The sequence below is a fragment of the Stegostoma tigrinum genome, chromosome 1 (assembly GCF_030684315.1).
Source record: "Stegostoma tigrinum isolate sSteTig4 chromosome 1, sSteTig4.hap1, whole genome shotgun sequence".
In the NCBI taxonomy this organism is placed as follows: domain Eukaryota; kingdom Metazoa; phylum Chordata; class Chondrichthyes; order Orectolobiformes; family Stegostomatidae; genus Stegostoma; species Stegostoma tigrinum.
The window spans coordinates 189,036,579-189,056,556 of NC_081354.1; the positions used below are offsets into that span (position 1 = coordinate 189,036,579).

Genomic DNA, 19,978 nt, shown 5'->3' on the forward strand with positions numbered 1-19,978 from the left:
GCTGATGCACTCCCTCTGCCCTTTGAGAACCCTCCCTGTCAAACTCCTTGGCAGAGAATGGGGAAAAATATCTTCTCTGCTGGTGTACAGAACTTGTGGTCAAGAGAAGGCTTGGGAATGGGAGGTGCAGACATCATACCATTCCTGTTTTTAAAATCATACATTGTCCTTGTTTGATTTTTAGGTTACTGCTCAACCACTCCTCCTTATATTTATGTAACAACTTAACATAATGGAATATTCCAAGGCGCTTCACAGGAGCATTATAAACAAAGTATGACACCGAGCCACTTGTGGAGATATTAGGTCAAAAGCTTGGTCAAAGAGGTAGGTTTTCAGGAGTGTCATAAACTGTTACTCAGTTAAAGAGTAAGTTTGGCTGTTGGAAACAGTGCGATGGGTAGTACTTGTCAAGAGTTCCGATACAATGTGGAGGGGCAGGGGTAGAGAAGGAGCAGTAGTCGTGTTGAGGGAAGCCAGCTGTCAGTTCTGAGTTGATACCCTTGGCTCCCAACGCACTAGACGGCAAGAGCAGGAACCTGATTTTCCTTTTTCCCAGATTCTGAATCACTTTTCTCTCCGTTTAAGCACTTCTAAAATATTATTTCCCTCTTAGTCTTGCCACATGGTCCTGTAACAGTTTTTAAAATGTTTCCTGTGTTTAGGCAGTGCTTAACAGTATTTGCTACATTGAAATCGCTGAAACAGTACAGATTGCTGCTGGATTTCATTATGATTAATCCCCAGAGAAGACCATTTTTAAATGTTTGTTCTGTGGTATACAAGGTCGAAGATTGGATATCCAAGTGGGAATATGATGTGACTGTAACAGAGGCTTGGCTTAAATAAAGTGCAGGATTGGATGCTAAACATTCCTGAATATAACATGAAGCAAATAAAGATAATGGCTGAAAAGCTTAAGGAGAATATTAGTATTGGAGAGAAGCAATGTCCCAGAAGGAGCACAGATAAATTCATTTGGCTAGACCTAAGACCTACAGTTGAAATGCTGAATTGTATTTTCTTGTATATTACCTGATGTACAGTAAATTCAGTGTGGAATTGTATTGGTGACCAACTGGTGTAGGTAAAGTGCAAGAGAACATATTTGTAAAGTAATCTCAAAGGTGCACTAACTATCTGGTAGAGATAATGGGAAACTTCCAAGTGTTAAGGAGAGGAGAATTTTCAAGCTCAAGAAAGGAAACCGTATTGGGCCTGGTTCGAGGAGTGCAGTGGGTCAAGTGAGTTAAGTACCAAGCAGCCTTTAGGAGACAGTAACTCTAAACATCTTTATTTATGATCACTATGATAAAGAATAAGCAGTCTGCGGTAAAAAAGGACTAATTGGCAGAGAGCCAATTTCAATGGGATGTGAATGTATCTAGACCAGGAAAATTGGAATTGAAGATTGGTAGGCACATTTGTTGGGGGGCGATCTGCTTTTCCTTTTTAAAGGTGAGAGAGTTCTGGTGTCGTGTGGGAGTACACCTCCATTACAAGGGGTAGTGAGTACGATAACCAGGGAAAGGTCATGTATAATATGTCAAAGTGGGAGCTGATTTATAAAGTTGAGGGAAAACGAGAAAGGAAATGGGCAGAGAAGTATAAAAAGAGGTTGACGGCTAACATAACAACAGGGAATCTTAAATATAAATGGTAAAAGTGGGGCTAGTTAGGAACCAAAAAGTGATTTGAGCAGTGAGGCAGAGGGCATGACTGAGATATGAAGAACTAAATATGCTTGGGAGTAGCAACTGGAGAATTACGAATATTACACCCTTAATTGAGGAAAAAACTGAAGTCACTTTGTGTGTAGTTGAGGTACTAAAACATAGAACATTACAGCACAGTACAGGCCCTTCGGCCCTCGATGTTTGCCGACCTGTCATACTGATCTCAAGCCCATCTAACCTACAATATTCCATGTACGTCCATATGCTTATCCAATGACGACTTAAATGTACCTAAAGTTGGCGAATCTACTACCGTTGCAGGCAAAGCGTTCCATTCCCTTACCACTCTCTGAGTAAAGAAACTACCTCTGACATCTGTCCTATATTTTTCACCCCTCAACTTAAAGCTATGCCCCCTCGTGCTCGCCGTCACCATCCTAGAAAAAAGGCTCTCCCTATCCAACCTATCGAACCCTCTGATTATTTTATATGTTTCAATTAAGTCACCTCTCAACCTTCTTCTCTCGAACGAAAACAGCCTCAAGTCCCTCAGCCTTTCCTCGTAAGACCTTCCCTCCATACCAGGCAACATCCTAGTAAATCTCCTTTGCACCCTTTCCAAAGCTTCCACATCCTCCTTATGCGGTGACCAGAACTGTACGCAATACTCCAAGTGCGGCCGCAACAGAGTTTTGTACAGCTGCAGCATAACCTCTTGGTTCCAGAACTCGATCCCTCTATTAATAAAAGCTAAAACACTGTATGCCGCCTTAACAGCCCTGTCAACCTGGGTGGCAACTTTCAAGGATCTGTGTACATGGACACCAAGATCTCTCTGCTCATCTACACTACTATGAATCTTACCATTAGCCCTGTACTTTGCCTTCTGGTTACTCCTAGGAGAATCTGAGAACTTGATACTACACAGGAAATTAAGTCATGAGAACTAGATCAACGGCACCCAAGGATGCTGTGAGAAGTTTGGCTAGAAATCTAAAGAACTAAATATGCTTGGGAGTAGCAACTGGAGAATTATGAATATTACACCCTTGCACAAAGAAGTGTAAGGATAAATCCGGCAGCTACAGTCTAGTTAATTTTACCTGTGTAGTATGAAAGCTTTTAGAAAGTATAACCCTGAACCAAATTAACATTCACTTAAACTGATGTGGATCATTTATTGCTTGACAGCCAGCATAGATTTGTTAAGGCGAAACCATATTTAACTTTGTAGGGCTTCTTGATGAGCTAACATAAGTGAAGGCACTGAGATTGATGTACATTGAACATTTGATAGAAGCCTGCTATTTGGCACTCAGCGAAGTTAGAGCCTCCAGATGAAAATGGACATTGGCAGGATGAGTAGGAGGTTGGAGGGTGACTGAGGAAATGTGAAAGTAGCGGTGACTGTTTATCAGGTTGGTGGAAGGTATGTAGCAGGATGGCAAGGTGAGAGTTATTAGAACTACTGCTTTTCTTGCTTGGAGAAGAGAAATTAACAGGATTTGATAGTGGTGTCGTTAGGGACTTGGGTAAAGTAAATGAGAATCTGTTAACCCTTGGTGAACTTTGAGAACTAGAGGACACCATTTTTATGTTGCACAGCAAAAGAATGAAAGTCAGTGTGAGGGAAACTCTATTTAGGCAGCAAATAGTAAGAATCTGGAGTACACTCCCTGAGAGTGTGGCTGATTGAATTCAGACTTTCAAAAGGAATTTTAGATAATTATATGAAGAGAGGAGCTACACAATGGCCAGGCAGTGGAATTAGTTGAGTGCTCTTGCTATAACCATTCTGTGATTCTGTTTTTAGGCACTGCTGCAGGAACTGAACCTGGGCAAGAGAAAGCATGAAGTTCCTTCTCTTGCGGTCTCGCTTGCATTAGAAGGCAAGGCAAGTCACCGGGAGCTGACATCCCGGCTTCTCTCTGACCTCCTGGGGAAAGTCCTTACAGCTGATGATGTTGCCAAGGCCTTTGATAGGATGTTGAAGGATCTGCCTGATCTTATTCTTGATACACCTGAAGCTCCGCAGGTAAAAGTGCAAGCATTTGCTGGTAGAAATCAGCTACTTAGACAGTCCTAGTTTGTATCTGGGATTATGGGGCATGTTTCTTTGCTTGAGATCCTGTGTGCAATCTTTTACTCACACCATATACTCCAACTAGCATTGTGTCCCTAGGAAATAAGGACAGAAATTAATGGAAATGTGCACCTTGAGTCAACATGTGCGAGAAAGTGACAGGTTAACGTTTCAGCGCTAAAAACCAAGGTAAATGAATGTGTTATTGCTGCAGGAATTGGAAAGAAAATCAGCTAGCCAAACTACAGAATCATGGACTGAACAGTATCTGAATTTTGATGACCTCTTTGTGGGGTTTCTCTCACCCTGACATTCAGGATCCGACACTGTCAGATGGTATTCAGACTGTCGTGAGAAAGCTCCTGCAAATACCTGCAGTTTCAGGAAATAAGGAGAGATATTTGTTCTGCCAGATGTCCATTGCAAATTTTAGCTGTTCCAGTACGATACTTACCTAAACTCATTGGGGAGAAATTTCACTTCCTGGAACATATTGCCTCATCAGAGGTGCTAGTTTTGAGTTGGGATGTTAAGCTGTGGTTCCTTAAGCCTGTTTAGAAAGATGTAAAAGAACGGCACAGCAGAATTGTGATCTTTTTACCCAAAATTCACCCTAAACTGGAAATTTGTGGGCAGCATGACTTTGTGTGTGTTGGGGACGTCAAACTTAATAGAGTTTCTTGATGAAGTGACAAAGATGATGATTGAGGACAGGGTGGTGGATGTTGTCTGCATGGAGTTTAGCAAGGCCTTTGAGGTTCCTTGTGGTAGGTTGACAGAAGGTGAAATCATGTGAGATCCATTGTGAGCAGGTAAGATGGATATAGAACTGACTTGTTCATAGATGACAGACAGAGACTAGCAGTGGAAGAGTGATTTTCAGACTGGAAATCTGTAACAGGTAGTGTTTCACAGGGATCAGTGCTAGGACCACTGCTGTTTGTAAATTCCAAGAAGAATGTAGGTGGTCTCATTAGTAAGTTTATGGTCATCTCAAAAAATTGGGGAGCTATTGGGATTGTGAGGAGGATTACCAGAGGATACAACAAGATAGAAATTAACTAGAGATTTGGTTGGAGAAATGTCGGATGGTGTTTAATCCGGACAAATGTAAGGTGTTGCATTGTGGAAGATCTAACGTAGGAAGGAGGTGTACAGTAAATGGCAGAACATTTAGAAGTATGAAAATACAGAGAAATGTGGTCATCCTGGTCCATAGTCCCTTGTAAATGGTGACACAAGTGGATAAAGTAGCAAGAAGGCGCGAGGCATGCTTGTCTTCATCAGTCAGGGCTTGGGGTATAAAAATTGACAAGCCCTGTTGCAGCAGTTGCATACACTTCTGGGTGCCACGTTACCAGAAGGATACACCGGCTTTGGAGACCGTGCTGAAAATGTCTACCAGGCTGTGGCCTGGTTTGGAGGATATTAGCTATGAAGAGATTGAACAAACTTAGTTTGTTTTCACATGAATGTCAGGCTGAGGGGCAGCTTGATATATTGAGAGATTTGGATAGTGAGTCTTTTTGCCAGGGTAACAATGTCACTTATTACGGGACATACATTGGTTCAAGGTAAAAGGGGAAAGTTTAAAGGAGATATGACTAGCAGGCCTTGTTTACACAGAGGGTTGTTACACATAAGGAGAGATTGACTAGGTTAGGATGTTTTTTGCTGGAATTCAGACAAGTGAGGCGGGGTCTCATAGAGACTTACAAAATTCAAACAGGATCAGGCAGGGCAGATGTTCCCAACGGTGTGTGTGTCCAGAACCAGACGTCACAGTCTGAGGATTTAGTCTGAGGTAGACCATTTAGGACGGAGATGAGGAGACATTTCTTCACCCAGAGAGAGGTGAACCTGTGGAGTTCATTACCGCAGGAAGTAGTTGATGCCAAAACATTGAATGTGTTCAAGGGGTGACTAGATATAGCACTTGGGACAAATAGGATCAAAGGTTATGGGGAGAAAGCAGGATTAGGCTATTGAGTTGGACGATCAGCCATGATTGTGATGAATGGTAAAGCGGGCTGAATGGCCGCCTCCTGCTCCTATATTCTATCTTTCTATGTAAGTGTCTGCAGTGTGCTACCAGAAGAACTTATGAGTACAGGAGTTGGGAGATTATGCTGTGGCTGTACAACACATTGGATAGGCCACTTTTGGATTATTGCATGCAGTTCTGGTCTCCCTGCTATAGAAAGGATATTGTGAAAATTGAAAGGGTTCAGAAAAAATTTACTAGATGTTACCAGGGTTGGAGGGTTTGAGCTATAGGGAGAGGCTGAATAGGCTGGGGCTATTTTCCCTATAGCATTGGAGGCTGAGGGGTGACCTTATAGAGTTTTATAAAATCATGAGGGGCGTGGATAGAGTGTATAGCCAAGGTCTTTTCCCTGGGGTAGGGGAGTCCAAAACCAGAGGGAATAGGTTTATGATGAGAGGGAAATGATTTAAAAGTGACCTAAGGGGCAACTTTTTCACATGCACAGATGGTGCATGTATGGAATGAGCTACCAGAGGAAGTGGTGGTGTTTAGTACAATGACAATATTTAAGAGGCATTTGAATGAACACATGAATAGAAAGGATTTAGAGGGATATGGACCAAATGCTGGCAGATAGAAAAAAAGAGGTTGCTAGAAAAGCTCAACAGGTCTGGCAGCAGCTGCGAAGAAAGAAATCAAAGTTAACGTTTCAGATCCGGTGACCTTTTCTCAGAATTGACAGGACTAGATGAATTTAGGGTATCTGGTTTGCATGGACAAGTGGGACTGAAGGGTCCATACTGTGCAACTGTATGACTATGATAGAAGCAGATCCAGTAGAAATGTTTAAGAAGCATCTTGAAAGATTCACGATTGGGTGGAGAATAAAAGGATATGAACCACGTAGAAGCAAAAGATTTTTTGGTTAGAAAGGCATCATTTGTCAGTGCAGGTTTGAGAGACAAAGTACCTGGTTCTGCGCTGCAGTCTTTGCACACTAGTGAAAAACAATCTCGCTGTGCCAAATTTAATAGTATCATTGCCCAAGGTAACGTTAACATAGTACAAAAGAAAGCATGTTCCTCACTTCTGGAGTTCTGCGTTTTTCATTCCCCATCAGAGTAAAAAATTCAGGAAATCTTGCTTAAAATTATACAAGGCACTAGTTAGACTATGGCTGTAGTACTCTGAACAGTTTTGATTTCTTGAAGAAAGATATGCTAGCATTAGAGGCAGGCCAGAGAAGGTTCACTGGACTGGTCCCTGTTCTGGAAGAGATGTTGAAAAAGTTGGGCCTAACTCATAAGAATTTAGAAGAATGAGAGAAAATCTTATTGAAGCATACCGGATTCTTGGGGGAACTTAACAGCATAGATATAGAAAGGTTGTTTCCCCATGTGGGAGAATCAGTGACTAAAGGCTGTAATCTCAGGTTGAGGGGACTCCGTTTTAGGCTGATGAGGCATTTCATTTGAGGGTAGTGAATCTGGAATTCTTTACTGCAGAGGTTTGTAAACACTGGGTTGTTAATTATTTTAAGTCAGAGAGATTTTTAATCAGTAAAGGATTCTAGGTTTATGGGGAAAGGCAGGAAAATGGATTGGAGAATTACCCAATGGGCCCAGTGGCCTACTACTGCTCCTGCATCTTAGAGCTTAGGGAGCGAGTTATTACCGAGCACATGCTCCTTAATGGCATTGTTGATGATACCTTTCATCACTGAATGATAATAGACTGATAGGGCTGTGATTGATTGAATATATTTATCCTTTTTTCATTGACAGGGATATACCTGGTCAGTTTAGAACATAGATCCAGATGGAATTTCAGGGTGCTGCAGATTATAGTTGCTGAACGAAGTTGTTCCTATTCACATAACAAGTTCACTTACATTGTTTAGACCCTCTCTGTGCTCGAGTTGTTGGTGTGGAACACAGTCAGATATGCCTGGTTAATGTATGACAAATGTTTGCCCAGAAATAGATTAACCTTAAGTGAAATAACAGCACTGTCTGTTTCCTTGAGCATTCTCAAGCCTCCTATGACGAAGTAGCCTTGCGAACTTGGTAAATTTTAGACTGCACTCTGACCAGGTGCACCCAGTTGGCATTTTAAAATTTAAAATTTAATGAATGCACTGCCTATATTGAATTTCTCTGCAGCGGAGTGTTCTGAGAAAGCAGAATTGTCTTGGGGAACTCGTATACCATCTGCTACTGTGGATTTTGCTCACTGTGCAGCTGCCACCCCCCCCCCCCCCCCCCCCCCCCCCCCCGGTGTCAGTACGACCTGTTTTTTCTCCCTGCCCCCCCCATGTCTGTAGGACCTGTCCCCGTTCTTCTCCCCGCCCCCGCCCCCCCCCAGTGTCAGTAGGACCTGTTTTTTCTCCCTGTCCCCCCATGTCTGTAGGAACTGTCCCCTGCACGCCCCCCCCCCCCCCCCCCCGCCCCGTGTCTGTAGGACCTGTTCCTGTTCTTCCCCCGCCGTGTCAGTAGGACCTGTTTTTTCTCCCCCCCCCCCCCCCCCCCCATGTCTGTAGGACCTGTCCCCGTTCTTCTCTTCCCCCCCACCTTGTCTGTAGGACCTGTCCCCCTGCGCGCGCCCCCACCCCGTGTCTGTAGGACCTGTCCCCTGCGCGCTCCGCCCCCGCCCCGCCCCGTGTCTGTAGGACCTGTCTCCACCCCTCCGCCACCCCCCACACCGTGTCTGTAGGACCTGACCCCCCCCCACCATGTCTGTAGGACCTGTCCCCTGCGCGCCCCCCCCCCACCCCGTGTCTGTAGGACCTGTCCCCTGCGCGCCCCCCCGCCCCCCCAACCCCGTGTCTGTAGGACCTGCCCACCCCCCACCGTGTCTGTAGGACCTGTCTCCCCCCCACCCCCCCCCCCCCCCACCGTGTCAGTAGGACCTGTCACGTTGAGAACGTAGGATCAAGCGTGCTATGTTATTCAGTACAATTATGGGGACAGAGAATTTCAAAGTTCCACAATCTACTGAGTTTAAAAAAAAATTCTCATTTCAGTTGTAAGAAACCTCGCCCTTGTTTTGAAATTGTATCCTTTAGTTCTACATTCCCCTGCTAGAGAAACATTTTTATCTGCATCTACCCCCTTTTATCCCTCTGGATTTTTTTTTTAGATTCGATTCCCTACAGTGTGGAAACAGGCCCTTCGGCCCAACAAATCCACACCGCCCCTTGAAGCATCCCACTCAGCCCCATCCCCCATAACCCCCACACACCTGAACACTACAGGCAATTTCCCATGGCCAATCCATCTATCCTGCACATCTTTGAACTGGGAGGAAACCCACAGACACGGGGAGAATGTGCAAACTCCACACAGATAGTTGCCCGAGGCTGGGTTCGAACCTGGGTCCCTGGTGCATGAAGCTGCAGTGCTAACCACTGAGCCACCATGCTGCCCTAAACTTTTATAGGTTAACCCTAAACCTAACTTTCATAGGTTACATTGAGATCACCTCATTCCTTGACACTCTGAGAATGCCGAACCAGTTTTCCCAATTGCTCCTCATTAGACAGTACTACCATTCAGGGGCCAAGTCAGGTACCTGAATTGCATTCCCCGTGCCCCTAAGATGACGGGTTCGAAACTGCACGAAGGAGTCCAGTTTTGGTGTAACCAAGGATATATTGAATTGAAGCAAGACCACTGCTTCTGTACTCATTGCCTCTTGCAATAAAGGCTAACATTCCATTTGCTTTCAGAACAGTTTGCTGCGCTCGTGTTAGCCTTGAGTGATTTGTTGATGAGAATGTCCAGATCTGTCCTTGTTTATCTATTGTTAACCCTTAATTACCCTTGAGCTGGTAGTGATGGTGGTGGTGAGCTGCCTTCTTGAACTGCTGCAGTCCTTGGGATGTAAGCGATACCCACGAGCAGTCTTGGAGGGAGTTCTAGAATTTTGACCCAGCCACAGTGAAGGAGTGCCGACAGTTTTTTTCAAGTCAGGATGATGTGGAGCTTGAAGAAGAACTTCCAGGTGGTGGTTGGTGTTCCCATGTACTGCTGCTCCTCTTCTAGGTGGTAGAAGTTGCTACTGTGAACTGGTAATGGATGAATATGAATTGTGAAGGTGGTGAATTAAATGCCTATCCTACCATCTGTTTTGGTCAGTATTAAGCTTCTTGAATATTAGAGCTGCGGTCATCCTTGAAATGGAGAGCATTCTATCGCATTCCTGATTTTTTCCTCTGAAAGCCTGATCTTATGATTTAAAAACACCTAAGTTATTGTACAGACCAAGTTGTCAATCCTAGCATGGAGGGTTGCCTGGTGTAGACAACGAATAGAAGAGCAATAAGTTCTGCTGATATGTGGATCAATGTTTTCTCTCTCTGAGCTGTCGACCATTTGAAGCCATTGAGCAACTTTTTCCCTGTCCATGCCAGGATGCTCAAGCTACATCCTTGCATTCTGTGGCTCCATTTTTGCCAGTGTTTATCCTGCATCCTGCTTTATCTTGGCTGCAGAGAATCCTACCAACAACCCTGTAATCTGCATTCAAATTTGACCTTTCAAAATGAATCACTTCACACTTTTCTGGGTTGAATCTGCCACTTCTTTGCCCAGCTCTGCATCCTACCAATGTCCCATTGCAACCTACAACAGCCCTCCACACTATCCACTACTCCAATCTGTAGTATCAGGCAGCTTGTTCCTATCTGTCGAGAAATAATGGACACCACAGGGAAGTTCACAACACAGCTAGGAAAGTGAAAGCTCTAGAATCTGCCCTAGTCCAAATACAATTAACATGATAAAGGCAATCTGTGGCTACAGTGCGATAGAGTTATCACATCCTCATGCACCAACAGGTAAATCTTCAACTTCAAACTTCACATTTGGAACATTGTGTTCAGTTCTGGTCACCTCATTACAGGAAAGATGTAGAAACTTCAGAGAGGGTGCAGAGGAGATTTACCAGGATGCTGCCTGGACTGGAGGGCAGGTCTTTTGAGGAAAGGTTGAGGGAGCTAGGGTTTTATTCATTGGAGCGAAGAAGGATACAAGGTAACTTGATAGAGGTAAACAAGCTGATGAGAGGCATAGATGGAGTGGATAGTCAGAGACTTTATCCCAGGCTGGAAATGGTTATTACGAGGGGGCATAGTTTTAAGGTGACTGGAGGAATGTATAGGGGAGATGTCAGAGGTAGGTTCTTTACACAGAGTAACAAAGTGTGGAGCTGGATGAACACAGCAGGCCTTTCTCTGAAGGGTCAGGCCTGAAACATCCGCTTTTGTGCTCCTGAGATGCTGCTGGGCCTGCTGTGTTCATCCAGCTCCACACTTTGTTAACTTGGATTCTATAGCATCTGCAGTTCCCATTATCACTCCTCACACAGTGTTGGGTTTTGTGGAATGCACTGCCGGCAGTGTTAGTGGAGTCAGATACATTAAACTTTTAAGCGACTCTTGGGTAGGCACATGGAGGATAGTAAAATGTAGGATATGCAGGGTAGTTTCATCTTAGTGGCGTGATAGGGCGGCATAGCACTGTGGGCTAAAGGGCCTGTACTGTGCTGTACTGTTCTAAGTTCTAAGATTTACCAAAGTCATTCTATAACTGGATGCTGGAGATTCACAGGGACCAGTCACTGCTTTAGCTGCACTGACCTAGCTTTCTTAGTTAATGTGTTTTTTCTTTGCTGTCTGGACAGGTACTCGGCCAATTTATCGCCAGGGCAGTTGCAGATGATGTGTTGCCGTCAAACTTTCTCGACAGTTATAAAGGGAGAGTGAATTGTGATCATGCACGGTAGGTTTGAATTCTTGGACAGCTCTGTTATTTTGTGTGTGTGTGTGTGTGTGTGTGTGTGTGTATTTATATTTGATACTTTTGTCTCTGCTGTGAAGAATAAAACGATCTTGCATTTGAAACAAGAAGTTTCTTGGGGTCTGAGTATTATTTGTACGTTCCCCTTGGGATGGTTTCTGCTGTTCAGAAACTTGCTCTACTGACATTGAGATAATCCAGGTCACAGAGTGTCTAACTGCTGAGCTATAAACTTTGTCCTCCCTGCCCTATAGTGCTGCTTTGGATCGTGCTGCTGTCCTTTTGAGTATGAAGCGTGGCGTTGGATTGGACAACGTCTGGGGAGTGGGCGGAGGGCAGCGACCTGTTAAACATCTCATCAGAGAGGTATGCTATAGAGTTGGAGACAGTAAGGACTGCAGATGTTGGATAGTCAGTGAACAAATGTTGGGCCGGAAAAACACAGTAGATCAGTCAGCATCAGAGGATTAGGGAAGTCAATGTTTCGGGCCAATTCGGTATTACAGGGGAACGTAGAACATAGAACAATACAGCGCACAACAGGCCCTTCAGCCCTCGATGTTACGCCGGCCTGTGAACTAATCTAAGCCCCTCCCCCTACATTATCCCATCATCACCCATATGCTTATCCAAGGACTGTTTAAATGCCCCTCATGTGGCTGAGTTAACTACATTGGCAGGCAGGGCATTCCACGTCCTTACCACTCACTGAGTAAAGAACCTGCCTCTGACATCTGTCTTAAATCTATCACCCCTAAATTTGTAGCTATGCCCCCTTGTACAAGCTGAAGTCATCATCCTCGGAAAAAGACTCTCATTGTCCACCCTATCTAATCCTCTGATCATCTTGTATGTCTCTATTAAATCCCCTCTTAGCCTCCTTCTCTCCATGAGAACAGACCCAAGTCCCTCATCCTTTCTTCATAGGGCCTGTGCTCAGGATTGGGCAACATCCTGGTAAATCTCCTCTGCACCTTTTCCAATGCTTCCACATCCTTCCTGTAATGGTTATAAATCCTATCTCTTATACTCGGTTCCAAAACTTTTCCTACAGCAGAAGTAAGGCTCACAGGTCTATAATTACCTGGGTCATCCTTACTGCCCTTTTGAACAAGGGCACAATATTTGCAATCCTCCAGCCCTCTGGTACTAAACCTGTAGACAATGAGGACTCAAAGATCAAGGCCAAAGGTTCTGCCACCACCTCCCTAGCTTCCCAGACAATCCTTGGAAAAATCCCATCTGGCCCAGGGGATTTATCTACCTTCACACCTTCTAGAATTGATAACACCTCCTCCTGACTAACCTTAATCCTTTCAATTCTAGTAGCCTGTAACTCAGTCATCTCCTCTACAATATTTCTCATCTGTTTTCACTGAGGAACAGGAGAATAATCATTTCGCACCTCCAATCTCCACAGGGCCCACACACAACTTCCCACTTCTGTCTTTGACTGGCCCTATTCCTACCCTAGAGTTCCAGCTCTATATCACTTTGTGCTACCAATTTAATTTTGTTTCTCATTAACAATGTAACCGTGTTCCCTCTGTTCATCTGCCTATCCTTTTAATAGGACATGCATCCTTAGATATTTACTTCCCAGCCCCAGTCTCCTTACAACAATTTCAATCTGCGCTACAAGCTAATTTACCTTGTTTCATATACTGCATGCTTTTAAGTATGACACCTTCAGTCCTGCATTGACTGCTCCCTTCTCATAGAACAGAGAAGATAGTAAAAGAGGGGGAGGTGTGGCATTGTTGGTCAAGGACAGTATTACAGTTGCAGAAAGGATGTTTGGGGACTCGTCAGCTGAGGTTAGAAACAGGAAAGGAGAGGTCACCCTGTTGGGAGTTTTCTATAGGCCTCCGAATAGTTCCAGAGATGTAGAGGAAAGGATAGCAAAGATGATTCTCGATAGGAGTGAGAGAGATGGGGTAGTTGTCATGGGGGACTTCAACTTTCCAAATATTGACTGGGAACACTATAGTTTGAGTACTATGGATGGGTCAGTTTTTGTCCAGTGTGTGCAGGAGGGCTTCCTGACAGTATGTAGATAGGCCAACAAGGGGCGAAGCCACATTAGATTTGGTACTGGGTAATGACCTGGCCAGGTGTTAGATTTGGAAGTAGGTGAGCACTTTGGTGATAGCGATCACAATTCTGTTATGTTTACTTTAGTGATGGAAAGGGATAGGTGTATACCACTGGGCAAGAGTTATAGCTGGGGGAAAGGCAATTACAATGAGATTAGGCAAGATTTAGGGAGCATAGGATGGGGAAGGAAACTGCAGGGGATGGGCACATTAGAAATGTGGAGCTTATTCAAGGGAAAGCTCCTGAGTGTCCCAGATAAGTATGTATCTGTCAGGCAGGGAGGAAGCTGTAGAGCGTGGGAGCCGTGGTTTATGAAGGCAGTGGAATCTCTGGTCAAGAGGAAGAAGAAGGCCTATGTTAGGATGCGATGTGAAGGCTCAGTCAGGGCACTTGAGGGCTATGAGGTAGCCAGGAAAGAGCTCAGAAGAGCCAGGAGAAGACATGAGAAGTTGTTGGTGGATAGTATCAGGGTAAACCCTAAGGCTTTCTATAGGTATTTAAGGAATAAAAGAATGACGAAAGTAAGATTAGGCCCAATCAAGGATAGTGGTGGTAAGTTGTGTGTGGAGTCAGATGAGATAGGGGAAGCGCGAGATGAATATTTTTCAACAGTATTCACTCTAGAAAACAACAATGTTGTCAAGGAGGACCTGAGATACAGGCTACTAGACTAGGTGGGCTTGAGGTTTACAAGGAAGAGTTATTAGAAATCCTACAGAGGGTGAAGATAGATAAATCCCCTGGGCCGGATGGGATTTATCCGAGGATCCTCTGGGAAGCCAGGGAGGACATTACCGAGCCTTTGGCATTGATCTTTAACTCGTCATTGTCTACAGGAATAGTGCCAGAAGACTGGAGGACAGCAAATGTGGTTACCCTGTTCAAGAAGGGGAGTAGAGACAACCCTGGTAATTATAGACCAGTGAGCCTTACTTCAGTTGTTGGTAAAGTGTTGGAAAAGGTTATAAGGGATAGGATTTATAATAATCTAGAAACGAATAAATTGATTAGGGATAGTCAGCACGGTTTTGTGAAGGGAAGGTCGTGCCTCACAAACCTTATTGAGTTCTTTGAGAAGGTGACCAAACAGGTAGATGAGAGTAAATCGGTTGATGTGGTGTATATGGATTTCAGCAAGGCATTTGGTAACGTTCCCCACAGTAGGCTATTGTACAAAATGCGGAGGAATGGAATTGTGGGAGATATAGCAGTTTGGATCGGAAATTGGCTTGCTGAAAGAAGAGAGGGTGGTAGTTGATGGGAGATGCTCATCCTGGAGAGCAGTTACTAGTGGTGTACCGCAAGGGTCGGTGTTGGGTCCACTGCTGTTTGTCATTTTTATAAATGACCTGGATGAGGGCGTAGAAGGATGGGTTAGTAAATTTGCAGACGACATTAAGGTCGGTGGAGTTGTGGATAGTGACGAAGGATGCTGTAGGTTGCAGAGAGACATAGATAAGCTGCAAAGCTGGGCTGAGAAGTAGCAAATGGAGTTTAATGACAAGTGTGAGGTGATGCACTTTGGTAGGAGTAACCGGAATGCAAAGTACAGGGCTAATGGTAAGATTCTTAGTAGTGTAGATGAGCAGAGAGATCTCGGTGTCCATGTACACAGATCCTTGAAAGTTGCCATCCAGATTGACAGGGCTGTTAAGAAGGCATACAGTGTTTTAGCTTTTATTAATAGAGGGATCGAGTTCCGGAACCAAGAGGTTATAGTGAAGCTGTACAAAACTCTGGTGCGGCCGCACTTGGAGTATTGCGTACAGTTCTGGTCACCGCATTATAAGAAGGATGTGGAAGCTTTGGAAAGGGTGCAGAGGAGATTTACTAGGATGTTGCCTGGTATGGAGGGAAGGTCTTACAAGGAAAGGCTGAGGGACTTGAGGCTGTTTTCATTAGAGAGAAGAAGGTTGAGAGGTGACTTGATTGAAACATATAAAATAATCAGAGGGTTAGATAGGGTGGATAGGGAGAGCCTTTTTCCTAGGATGGTGACGGCGAGCACGAGGAGGCATAGCTTTAAATTGAGGGGTGAAAGATATAGGACAGATGTCAGAGGTAGTTTCTTTACTCAGAGAGTAGTAAGGGAATGGAACGCTTTGCCTGCAACGGTAGTAGATTCGCCAACTTTAGGTACATTTAAGTCGTCATTGGACAAGCATATGGACGTACATGAAATAGTGTAGGTTAGATGGGCTTCAGATTGGTATGACAGGTCGGCACAACATCGAGGGCCGAAGAGCCTGTACTGTGCTGTAATGTTCTATGTTCCCCTATCTGCTGTGCCTAAAGTTAGATTCCTGAGGCTTTCCATACTCTGCCCTGTTACTTATTGTGTAAGCTTTAGAGCCCTACTGCACCCTTTAATGTTACCCTCCCAACCCTAATTGTTTATAGTTAGAAGCCTTATCCGTTGGCCTAGTTATATGATTCGCCAGGATCCTGGTCCCAGGAAAGCGTTATAGAACTGTACAGCGTGGAAACAGACCCTTTGATCAAACTTGTCCTTGCCAATCAGATATCCTAAAATAATTCGGGGCGGCACGGTGGCTCAGTGGTTAGCACGGCAGCCTCACAGCCCCAGGGGCCCGGGTTTGATTCCACCCTCAGGTAGCTGTCTGTGCGGAGTTTTCACATTCTCCCCGTGTCTGCATGGGTTTCCTCCGGGTGCTCCGGTTTCCTCCCGCAGCCCAAAGATGTGCAGGCTAGGTGGATTGGCTGTGCTAAATTGCCCGTAGTGTTCAGGGGTGTGTGAGTTATAGAAGGGATGGGTCTGGGTGGGATGCTTCAACATGCCGTTCGTGTTTTTATAAACTTCTGTAAGGTCACCCCTCAGCCGTCACTCCAGGGAACGTAGCCCCAGACTATTCAGCCTCTCTCTAGCTCAAGCTCTCCAAACCTGGCAACATCTTTGTAAATCTTTTCTGAACCCTTTCAAGTTTTACAACATTCTTCCTGTAGCCAGGAGACCAGACTTGAACACAGTATTCCAAAAGTGACCGCACCCGTACAGTATGATTCAGCTGGAGCCCATCCATCAGAACAGCTCCCTCCGTCCCTATTACTAGTGCCAGTGTCCCAAGAATTCAGACACATTTCTCCCAAACCAATCTTTGAGCCATGAATTTACCTGTTTAATCTTGTTGACCCTGTGCTATTAGCTTGTGGCTCAGGCAGTAATCCGGAGATTACCACCTTTTGGTTCTACTTTTTAACGAAGTTTCTAGCTGCTCGTATTCTCTCAGCAGAAACTCTTACCTTGTTCTACCAATATTACTGGTACCTATGTGGACCACGACAACAGGATCTTTCCTCTGCAGCCCAGGTAAGTTATCCTGAAACTGGGCACCAAGCAGGCAACACAGCCTTCAGAGCTCGCAATCCTGGCCACAGAATAGTGTCTACTCCCTGCATTATGCTGTTCCTGATTTCAACTACATTTCTCTTTTCTCCCACCTGTGAATGTCTCCCTCTATTCCCTGGTCAGTGTGCTATGGTCACTTTTGCTTCTCCCTACAGCCCTCACTCATTTACAGTTGGGTCAAGAATCTCAAATCTGTGTCAACAGCTCAAGGGCAGAGGGTCTTTTATTTTTTGTCTTAATTCATTAATGAGATGAGGGCAGCTGCCTGGACCAGCATTTATTACCCATCCCTAACTTCCCAGGAGGTGGTTAAGCATTGACGACATTGCTGTGGGTCTAGAGTCACGTGTAGGCCAGTACAGGTGAGGATGACAGACTTCCTTCGCTAAAGGACATTATCGAGCCTGGCGAGTGATCCCTAATCTAAATGAACCAAATTTTAAAATAAGAACTACCATGAGTACAACATTTTCAGGAAATAGAATAGGTTATTTGTAAAAAATCAAACCTCCATATCTTGAATGTAACAAGGTGTAGGTGACAACGTATACTATCAATATATAATTAACAGGCTAGGAATCCACAGTGACTTGGCTGCCTGGATCCAGTATTGGTTTGCCCGTAGAAGGCAGTGGGTAGTGGTGAAAGGGTGCTTTTCTGGTTGACTCGTGGCGCTGCTCAGGGATCCTCACTGAGACCTCTGCTGTTTGTGATATGTAAAAATGACTTGTATGAAAATGTAGATGCATGGGTTAGTAAGTTTGCAAATGATCCAAAGGTCGCGGGAATTGTAGATAGCGTAAAGGTTGTTAAAGGATACAGTGGGAGATGTGTGTGTATATATAAGGTGCAGATATGGGTGGAAAAATGGCGAATGGTGTTTAATCTGGGCAAGTGTGAAGTGCTGCACTTCGAGTGACAAAATGTTGAGGAAAAGTGTACAGTTACTGGCAGGACCATGAACATCATTGCTAAACAGAGGGATCTTGGGGTTCAAGTCCATAGCTCCCCTGAAAATGGCCAGAAAAAAGTAGGTAGGGTAGTAAAGAAGACGGATTGTTTGTTGAATTGAGTACAAGAGTACATATTGCAGCTTTATAAGACTTTGGTTAAGCCACACTTAAGAATATTGTGTTCATTTCTGATCGCCACATTACCGAAAGGATGTAGAGGTTTTGGAGAGGGTGCTGAAGATGTTTACCAGGATGTTGCCTTAATTAGACGGCATGAGCTATAAGGACAAATTTGGGTTATTTTCTCTTGAAGGCTGAGGGGAGACTTGATAGTCTGTAAAATTACGAGACACGTAGTTAGGGTTGACAGTCAGAATCTCTTTGCCAGAGGCAAAATATCTACTGCAAGGGGGCATGTATTTAAGGTGACAGGGGGTAAAGTGCAAAGGAGATGTGAGAGCCTTTTTTCTATTAGTGTGCTAGGAGGTTAAAGTGCGCTGCCGAAGGTGGTGGTGGAGGCAGGTACAATAAAGTGCATTTAAGAAGCTTTTAGATAAGCACATGAATATGCATGGAACGGAGGGATATGGACCAAGGGCAGGCATAAGGGATTAGCTTAATTTGGCTCAACATCATAGGCTGAAGTGTCCATTCCTGTGCTGTGCTGCTCTGTTCAAGTCCAAACTCCGTTTTGATGTCTTGCGTGACTTCCAAATTCCTGGGGCGTTAAGGTGTGGCAGGATGCTTAAGAATGTAGAACTGTGTTTTGACTTGTTCATGATGGATGTTTCATGGTTTTTGCACTGTCTTGCTTTATTTCGTTCTGGAAAAGCTATTTTATAGGGAGCAGAAAAATGGAAAATGTGAAGGAGAGAGGAGAAAAAGCGAGTCGGAAAGAATTTTAATGATATTGGGTGCTGTATTCTGCTACGATTTTACTGCACCATCATTGATATTTGGAGGGATATGGGTGAATTCTGACAGGTGGGACATGTTTAGTTTGGGATTATGGTTGGCATGGACTGGGTTGGACTGTAGGGTCTGTTTCCATGCTGTATGACCCTGGCCTTGTACCGGTGCTACGCACACGATGGAATAGATGATATACCAGGTGGCATCAAACTACCGTTATGCGGCACAAAAGAAGGAATAACATCACAGGAAAAACAAGTTCATTGGTTACTAAAAAGGAGGGGGAGGCATTGGCCTAGTGATATTACCGCCCATTAAGACTGTTAATCCAGAGACCCAGCTGATGTTCTGGCGACACAGGTTTGAGTCCTGACTCCATGATGTAAACAGGTTGTTTTGGAGCAAATAAATGCTAAAGGTGGAGGAAATCCCGAGTGTAAAACAAGAAGTGGAATTTAGTCATAGTTTGATCTCCACATAGCTCACACATCATGGTGAATGATTTGTGCTTCCTTAGAAAAACTTGCATTTAGAATGATGACTCCTAAAGCTCTCCTGATTTCCTCCCCTCCTGTCAAAGCTGGTGTTGGGAATTTGAATCCAATAAAAATCTGGAATTAGGAGTCTAATGATGGCCTTGAATCCATTATCAATTGTTATCTGGTTGACTGAGGTCCTTTAGGGAAGAAAACTGCCTTCCTTACCTGGTCTGGCCTACATGTGACTCCAGACCCACAGCAATGTGGTTGACTCTTAACTAACCTCTGTGCAATGAGAGATGGGCAATAAATGCTGCCTAGCCAGCAACGCCCATATCCTGTGAATGAATATTTTAAAAAAATCTTCACAAAGGAGCTCAGATAGCCCAGTTTATAAATGTGCCACCTGATCTTGCACAAAGCTAAATGACACAGGAAGATTGCAGGCTCCAATTACAGAACAGAGGGGATGATTTGGATTAAAGCATTTTCAGTGAGAGAAGGAAAGTCTCCAGGCTGGAATTAATCTGTTGCCCTTGAATGTTCTGCATGTATTTTATAAACGGTGATTAAGGGGTCCATTTGCAAAGTGAAAGCAGAACATTATCAGGGGACGGAGAACCATT

General features: G+C 44.4%; 1 protein-coding gene across 2 annotated transcripts in view; it reads left to right on the forward strand.

The window, feature by feature from the left end:
- LOC125454713 (programmed cell death protein 4) overlaps positions 1-19,978 on the forward strand; it is a 61,037-nt gene that overhangs the window by 23,401 nt on the left and 17,658 nt on the right. For both annotated transcript variants that reach the window (XM_048535806.2, XM_048535816.2), the window contains exons 5-7: positions 3,490-3,711; positions 11,429-11,526; positions 11,799-11,910. In XM_048535806.2, the coding sequence (XP_048391763.1) occupies positions 3,490-3,711; positions 11,429-11,526; positions 11,799-11,910 (432 nt within the window). The remainder of the gene's footprint in view (positions 1-3,489; positions 3,712-11,428; positions 11,527-11,798; positions 11,911-19,978) is intronic.